The 8,616-nt window shown below is 45.5% G+C and overlaps 1 protein-coding gene across 1 annotated transcript in view; it reads left to right on the top strand.

Annotated features, from left to right (window-relative positions):
- LOC104523828 (alpha-2-macroglobulin) overlaps positions 1–7,662 on the top strand; it is a gene marked incomplete at its 3' end in the record, with an annotated part of 17,025 nt that extends 9,363 nt beyond the window's left edge. Inside the window, exons 10-17 of the mRNA XM_010166523.2 lie at positions 152–261; positions 770–928; positions 2,343–2,570; positions 2,907–2,970; positions 3,954–4,096; positions 5,919–6,068; positions 6,735–6,905; positions 7,527–7,662. Coding sequence (XP_010164825.2) covers positions 152–261; positions 770–928; positions 2,343–2,570; positions 2,907–2,970; positions 3,954–4,096; positions 5,919–6,068; positions 6,735–6,905; positions 7,527–7,662 — 1,161 coding nt within the window. The remainder of the gene's footprint in view (positions 1–151; positions 262–769; positions 929–2,342; positions 2,571–2,906; positions 2,971–3,953; positions 4,097–5,918; positions 6,069–6,734; positions 6,906–7,526) is intronic.
- Positions 7,663–8,616: the final 954 nt, after the last annotated feature.

Here is an 8,616-nt window from a genome sequence, read left to right as displayed (position 1 = left end):
CAGGAATGAGGACAAAAAGTAGATCCTTGCTTGTCTGGAATCCCAAAGTTTTCTTACCTGGAGGCCAGGAGCATCAACAAAATTGCTTGTTCAGGAGTAAAGTAATTCTGGTCAGGCAGAGGCAATTAATTCTTCATGCTTCTTCCTGCAGGAGTGGAGTTGACTGGAACCAGCTTCTCTGAGATCACAACCACCATCAGCAAAATCACCTTTGAGCATTCAGACACCCACTACAAACCTGGAATCCCCTTCTTTGGGCAGGTAGGGAAGCCTTGAGAATGGAATGTCATGAGTGCCAAACGATCATGCTACTGAACCTCCTGGACAGACACATGCCCCCACCTCTGCAAAGATGCTGGATCTCAGTGCTGCTAATGCCTGTGGGCCTCCTCTCCTCTGCAGGCTCTTGAACTGGGGAACAGCAGCTGAGAGCACAGTCATCATTCTGTGTACTCCTCTGTCTCTGCACTTGCTTCTCCAGTCAAGTAGAATTCTGCTTTTCCAGTCTCCTGTTCAATGGGAGACCTCAGGGGTGTGAGTGCATGTCAATCTCCATGTCCACTCCTCTGACCCAGAGGTGGAAATAAGAAAGGGACAAAGAAATCAGACTCTGAAATTTTGCAGACGTCTCTGAAAGAGAGAGATGATGCACGTGTGGAGGCTTTCTTGTCTGACATGAGCCCAACCTCCTTAGCTTGGTGGTCTATCAGTCTGTTCAGGTGACAGGCATTCCTCACCTTCTATACCGTGCTGTTTTTTGCTCCTCCAGGTGAAACTAGTGGATGGGTCTGGTGCTCCAATCCCCAATGAAATTGTGAGGATTTCTTTACAAGGAGGCCAAGTAAATAACTACACAACAAATGAAGAGGGTAGGGCACGGTTTGCCCTGAACACTTCCATGTTGTACTTCAGTTCTGTTGGAATTAGGGTGAGTCCTGTGGGCAGAGGAGGGGATGAAGTGACCCATAAGGCTGGAAGGGGAGTACCTCTGAAGTTTCTACTATATACGCAAAAGCACTTAGCTTCTTGTTCCTGGTTGTGCCAACCTTGACATCAGCGTGGTGGAAACAGCTGTACAACAAACCAGGTTGCCACGTCCCAGTCACACTTAGCTTGTGAGGGTTTGATTTCTGCTCGGCAATGGGGTTAGAAGGAACATCAAGAGATCATAATAGTCCATTCTGCTCTGATCTAGACAAGGGTGGGTCTAACTCCCATGGTGGAATGCTGCTAGTGCTTCGCTGTCTTTTCAATTAAATGATTTCCCAAGTATCTCATCTAAATATCCTTTGTGGTCACTTAAGGCAATCTGAAGCTCTCAGGGTTTAATTTAGTATTCCAAGTTTCTAAGCTGTCCTCTTTATTTTTTTCTTTATTTTTCTTTTTCCTGCCATAAAGAGGAAAAAAAAGAGTATGAACCATTCACAGAAATTCTCTCCCTGGTGTGGAATTTGTTTATCTGGGAAAAAGAAGTGCTGCTGAGCATCCTTTTGTTAGTGGAAAATCCAATATGTGCGTAATATGCACATTTCATGATATCTCACCTTGGAATAGGACAGATTGTCTAGAATTATATTTGCTCTTCTCCCTACAATTCTCTTGTCACAGATTAAAATAATTAAAAAATATCCAGAAGTTGCCATTAGGTGCTTGAAGTTTTTGGAATTTTGCAGGGTAAAGAAAACTACACCCAAGTATAGTGAGAAAGAAAAGGAAATAAGGGCACATGAGGCACATGAAATGCTGACATAGCGTCCTTCTAAATGTGAAATATCTCCCTCTTGTTCTCATTTTTAAGAAGATTTGGACTCTCCCAGTTCCTAAACTTCAATTTAGATTTTGAATTCCCAGGTGGAAACTTTTTCCTCCTTTTCCACAGCATCCTTAGCTTAATCTTGGCACTCGTAACCTCTGAACTAAACAGCACTATCCCTTCTCCAGCACCAATAATGAGAAGAAAAATTAAATTCAGCTTCTCTTCTCTTTAAACTTAACAGGGTATTAAAGAAGGCAAGGTATTAGGGTAACGAGCCCCTGAAGTGATACTGATAGTAAACAAACAACCGCTATGATTCAGCTTGTTTGAGACAAACTCCAGCTCCTCTGGCAGTGAGATCATTTCCATTGATTTGCTAAGGGTACCACCACCATGTCTTCCATCTTCCAAACTCATGGTTAGGTTTTTTGGGGTTTTTTTGTTTGTTTGTTTGTTTGTTTTTTGTAGACTATCTTATTCCTTAAATACAAAAAATACCAAATCTTTAATACCAGGCCATAAATTTTGGCTTCAGTTCAGCCATCTGTGTTTGAGGATCTATGTGTGTATTTTTTTCCTTTTCCAGGCAACTCATAAAGTACAACCCTACTGCTACGACCGTTCCTGGGTTGTTCCATATTATGAAGAAGGCTATCTCCAACTAAAGCGCTTTTACTCTCCTAGTAATAGCTTCCTCAAAATTGAGCCCAAGTCTGAGACACTAAGCTGTGGCACCTCCACAGAGGTCCGGGTACACTATATCCTTACTCCAGAAGCCATAGGAGAGCAGAAGAAAATTGTCTTTTACTACCTGGTAAGCTTGCACCTGCCGTACAGTGAGTGAGGTTGTCACTGGTTATTGTAGGGGGGCTGGAGATGGGAACTGTGGTTTGTGGCAGCAGGCTTGAAACACTTCCACATCATCCCTCAGACGTTCTTGTCCCACAAAAAGAAGGGTCTGGGTTAGGAGCAGAAGAGTAAGGATGTCCCAGTGCCCTCTGGGTAAGCATTGGGATTCTGCTACAGGGAGGCAGAGAGCAGCTGAGCAGGGTGCGTGCAACAGCTCAGTTGCTCTCCTCTCAGGTTCCCCCTCTTTAAGGTTTGGCTCATGCATAAGCCCAGTCACAGCAGGGTTTCTCCTTCCATTCAGGTGATGGCCAAGGGAATCATTAAGCAAGCAGGCACCCACATTCTGGATTTGGACCAGGAAAGTGGTGAGTTCCTCTCCCCTGGCAAACTGTTGCTGTCCTGGGAGGCTAGACAACTAGAGGGAGGAGGCAACTGTGTCCAGAGGAGGGATACAACATTGGGGAAGGGTTTAGAGGGGAAGGTGTATGAGGAGAGGCTGAAGTCGCTTGGTTTGTTCAGCCTGGAGAAGAGGAGACGAAGAGGAGATCTCATGGCCATCTAGAACTTGCTCCCAAGGGGAAGAGGAGGGGCAGGCACTGATCTCTTCTCTCTGGCCACCAACGAATGCCAGGGCCAGAGGAAATGGCAGGAAGATGTGGCAGGGGAGGGGGAGGTTGGCCATGATGAAAAGGTTCTTTAGGCAGAGGGTGGGGGAGCACTGGAACAGGCTCCCCAGGGAGGTGCTGATGGCACCAAGCCTGACAAGATTCCAGAAGCATTTGGCCAACATGTGCCCTTAGACATATTGTCTGAATGTTGGGCTTGTCCTGTGCAGGGACAGGAGTTGGACTGGATGATCCTTGTGGGTCCCTTCCAACTCACAACAATCTGTGATGATTCTATGATAGCTCTGGCAGACATACAGGCTGCTTCCCTGTAAATGCAGGGATCCACATCTCCATGTCCCCTAAGATCTGGGAAGAGCTGGAGCTTTCTTTTCTCTGCCTTTATTGAGGTTTTTCACAGATTTGCTCTAATCCCCTGTGCCAGCTGTCTTTCTTCTGACACTGCATTTCTGGAGCTCTAATGTTCCTAAGGAGACACAGACAGCTCTGTTTTTAGAAGCTGAACCAAAATTGAGCATGCTTATGCACTGGGAAACAGGACTTGAAACAGACCTTTTCAGTCAGACAGTGAGATTACACATCTCTCTGAGCACCAATTCATGCCACTTGGAGTTTCATCAGGGCTTGGATGAAGTTCAGCATGAAGTCAAACCTAGAATTTTGGCTACTCCAAGAGCAGGTTTCCTGTACCTTAACTTTTTTGCTGTTGTTTTCTTTGCCAGCCAATGGGCTCTTCTCACTACAGCTGCCTGTAGAAGCTGATATTGCTCCAGTGGCCCAAGTGCTTGTCTACACCACTGGTCCCAGCAGGGAGGTGATCGCTGATTCAGCCAAGTTCAATGTAGAAGAGTGTTTCAGCAACAAGGTAAGTGTCCACTTCTTGAGGGAGCAGCCATCAGACTGCAGCATGGCCAAGCTCATTTATTTAGATTTAGCCTGGCTAAGCTCTTTTATTCAGATTTACTAACACTGGACAAGCCACCAATCAATCGTTCTAGGTAGCTTCACTGCTTACTGGTTTGTGCTAGCTTGGAGGAGATCAGCTGTTGGAAAAAAAAGGTTCTAGTAGGGACTACACTGATAAAACCCCTCTTAGCAACTAGTTGCAGCCACAGATCTCACAGATGGTCCTGGTTAAGAAACAGGGAGGCCACATGTCTTATGTCATACTGCAACCCATGTATTTCACTCCGTTTCTCACAAACTGGTTCCAGCAATGAGGTGGCTGCTTGTGTGGTCACAGAGCAAAAATAAAACACACACAGCCCCAGTCCAGTTAGCGGGAGGCTAATACTGGTCAGATCAGTCAACTCCTGTACATCTCATCCTGTCATTTTAATTTCTGTTTTATGTAATTGGAGATAAACCTTGGCTGAACCTGCTGAGCAATGCATAGTGGTGCTTCAATAGCAATGGTGAGACTGAAGGAGTGCAGAAAAACAAAGCCTTCTTTCTGTGAGCATGTATGTTCTCTTATAGCTCCACATATTCCTCATGCAGAAGAGCAGATTGATGTAGGAAGAGCTCTAAGAAAAGAATAACCTCAAAAATTCCCATTGGGACTTCAGAATGGTAGAGAGGACACTGTTAAAGGCAGTCCCTTGTCCTTTTAAAACCCAAGCTAAATGAATTTTTGAGACTGGTGTCACTGTAGAAGCTTGGTCATCTGAATTGTGTTCATATATTAAACATCATACTGGGCACTGCATGAAGGTCTGGATGCAAGCCAAGTGCCAAGTGATTTACATCACTTAGCTACTGCTTTCCTCTCTGAAAGCATCCTGAGTTCAAAGCTGTTGGGAGACTGGACAGGACACACTTTGGGCTATCTCTACGCTAGACAGTTTTTCTAGTAGCAAGGTTGCTACAGGCTCTGTCCTGCCATTTCCTGAAGAATATTGTTTTGTAGTTTCAAGATTATGAGTCCACCCTGGGAGAGGTGGGAGGTGTCAGCAGAAGGCATGCTGTGGTCTGATTGGGACATGAGAGAGACTTGCAGCTGGTGCTGCTTTGTCGGGCAACATGTTTAGTTTGAGGATGCTTTGATCATTGCCTGTTAGGGGAGGGTTTGAACTGCTGAGGAGAGGGAAGATGGATGCAGCTCAGCCATCTGATTACAAAATCATGTGAGACAGTGATGACAACTTCTGCTAACAAGGCCTTCCAGGGCAGAGGTTGGTAGGGAGTCATTAGAGTTGTGAGTTAGGTTCTGGGGAAGGTACACAAGTCTGGCAGGCCACAACCAACAGGCCAGTTCTTCAGATGCATTACCAGCCACTAGATATTGCAATATTGCTCCAGGGCATCACTGTTTCTCATGTTACCAAAGAATCTGCTAAGCAAGGTCTTTGCAAGCCTGTTTTCACTCCATATACAATATCTGGGTGCAGTACAGAGACTGGACCTGGTTCAAGACCATGCCCAGCTGCCTGAACAGATCTTGCCACTGGCCACAAAACCCAAAACTGCCTTAAAAGTTTTATGAGCAATTGTGATACTTGAAGTTACCAAGAACTGTTAGTGCTGATTCCTCTGGCTCTGCAGGAAGGAAAACCAGCTCTGCAGTAGCACAGAGGGAGTGGGGTGGGGGCTGTGGGCTTTGTAAGGTTGGAACTGATGCACTCAACTGGAGGGAAAAGTCCTTCAAGGGTAGGGCATCTGTGACGGAGCTTTTCCTGTGGCTACAGGTGGAATTGAGCTTCTCTCCTTCTGAAGGCCTGCCTTCTTCTGATGCTCACTTGCTCTTCAAAGCCTTCCCGAACTCCCTCTGTGCTGTCCGTGCTGTGGACAAGAGCGTTCTCCTCATGAAGCCAGAAGCTGACCTGTCACCCAGCTCTGTAAGTGCTTAGTCTGTGGAGCAGCTTGGAGCCTGGTCAGAACAAGCACAGCCCAGTGCTGGGGTGGAAACAGTGAACAGTCCCTCTTGTCAGTGCTGACACAGGAAAGCTGCCCTGTGCTGCTTCTTCTCTTCCTCCAGTGGGCAAAAATATGAGAACTGGGCAGCTGTTTCTTCATGGTTTTGTGCAACTGTAGAGATAGCATTTAAGAAGCTCTTTTAAAGGAACTGCTTCTCCTGGCCAGAGCCACACACTGTTGTGTATCTGATGAGCAATTTTCAGTTATTCTCTCCAGACATGGATTAATTTTCTTGGAGTAGCATCTGGAAGTGTCAGAGAGTTTATTCCTCTCATGCTAAGCAGCATATGCCAATCCCTGAATAGGGACAAAGTACTGCAGAGGGGCTGGCCAGTGTCATTTTTTATAGATTTGAGCCATAATAACCAGAGCAGCACGCTGTCCGTAACAAAAGAGGCAGTTTCTCCAAATTTGGGTCTCTTTTTTGTCTCTCAAATTCCCATTGCTCCCACCACGGAGAGGACCATGGCAATGTGGATGTATGTGCAGGTGGTGTGACTGTTATGGTGCTTGCATCCAATTCCCTCAGTTGTGTTTTGTGACAGTGGCCAGTGAAAATGCCAAACACCTTGGCTCTTTCTGCCTAGGTGTATAGCTTGCTGCCAGTGAGGGAACTGCATAACTATCGCCATGGACCAGACATGCTCTTGGAGGAGCCCCAGGAGGATTGCACCCCCTTGAAGACGATAGTTCTGAATGGAATCACCTATTCTCCAGTAGTGGAGACGAACGAAGAGGACACTTACAGCATCCTGAAGGTATATCCCTCTTGCATGGTTAGGGATTGGAGTGAGAGAAGGACTGAGAACACTGAAGCCTTCTGTGGCATGATGGAACAAAACAAGGGAAGGGTTTGTGAATATGAATGATCTGACACTAATTTCTATCCAGAGGCAAGTCCAGTGACAGTCGTAAGCTTCACCTATCTTGGCAGTTTTGCTCCTGACTTGGCTAAAAAGAGATCAGTCTCAAAGTTTTCTTCTTAAATAAAAGCTTTGAGGTTGACTTGAAATGAGGTTCTAATGGGAGACAAATAATCCTGTGCTGTTACAGTTACCCCAGATAAATCAACGTGTCCTTGAGCTGCATCGTAGTCACAGACATTTCCTTCCAGAGAGAAAACTCTGTAGCTACTCCCTGGCTCATCTTGACCCTTAGGCTGGCATTGGACTGGAACCAGTGCCCTAGAAACAGAGGGGATCTACCCTTTGGTCTCTTTAAGCCACCCAGGCACCCAGACCCAAGGTTGGGTGGATCATCTTAAGGTCCAGATTGGACAGCTTCTCATTTTGAGGCAATAAAATACCAATGTCAGGTCTGCTGTGTAAACTTCAACAGGAAGCAGTAACAAAAAAATATGTTGGGTTTCTCTCCCATAGGAAATGGGTTTAAAGGTTTTCACAAATACCAAGGTGAGGAAACCTTGGTATTGCAGCACTGAGAATTACACGCCCGCAGAAGCCCGCCTGGCGCTAGGTGCACCTGGAGCACCGATGCATGCAATGAGGACAAGCGGTAAATGAACTGGGTCTTGTTTTATCACCTCTCTTCTGAACAGAGAACCTGCCTGTATTTTGGGGTGGATACTTAAACGAGAGCTGGGGTTGTGGATTGAACCCTTGGATGGAAGTGGTGGGTTCAGAAATGTCAGCTTCTGCATGAGTGTAGGGCTTCTCTCTTTTGATCGGTTGTGAAAGTCTACTGACAAGCTTTGGTAACTCCACATTGGAAGTCAGCAGAACCAGGCAGTTTTCAAAGACTCTGGCAGAGCAGAGGTTATTATTCTGCTGCTGAATTCTCTGTTCACTAGGCTTTTACAGCAGACTTCCCAGATATCACTGAAAGGGTCTCCAACACCACTTGGAGTCTGTCCTCATTGACTCATCCCATTTTATGTACGGTCAAAAATGGACAAAGTAGATGACAAAATTTTCAGTGACAAGCTGGTAGACTTTGGGGGCTTAGAATGGTCAGATGCGTGTGGCAGAAGTCCAGTCTGAAATGGACCCACCCTATTCCTAAGGGTTGTCTCAACTCTTACACTCTAGCTCTTTGGGCAACAGAATTGGCCATATCATCCCCCTGAGTCTCATATTAAGGGAGATATCCTAGAAAATCTACGTTATTCTAGTTGGAGAACTGATTCAGAGAGTTCTCCCTTGGCACAAGAACCTCTGCTTTTGTACATGTCCAGTTTTAAGACAATTTCAACTTCTGACAGAAGTTGCTAAGGTGCAGGATAGATGCTTTTAAATTATTTTAAAATGAAATAGGCAGTAGTAGGAGGATTGAAATACCATGACAGACAAATAAAAGCAAGGTACTTGTCACTCTTGCTAGGAGCTATGTGATACAGCTGTGATTGATAGCATCTTTCACTCGTGCCCTGAGACCTTCTCAGACTCTGGAGGTACCTGTTGCACAGATAGTATGGATATTTTTAATCTAATAAATTTATAATATATAATA

This window comes from Antrostomus carolinensis, unplaced genomic scaffold (genome assembly GCF_000700745.2).
Source record: "Antrostomus carolinensis isolate BGI_N321 unplaced genomic scaffold, ASM70074v2 scaffold38144, whole genome shotgun sequence".
NCBI lineage: Eukaryota > Metazoa > Chordata > Aves > Caprimulgiformes > Caprimulgidae > Antrostomus > Antrostomus carolinensis.
This window is presented reverse-complemented; position numbering and strand designations above follow the sequence as displayed.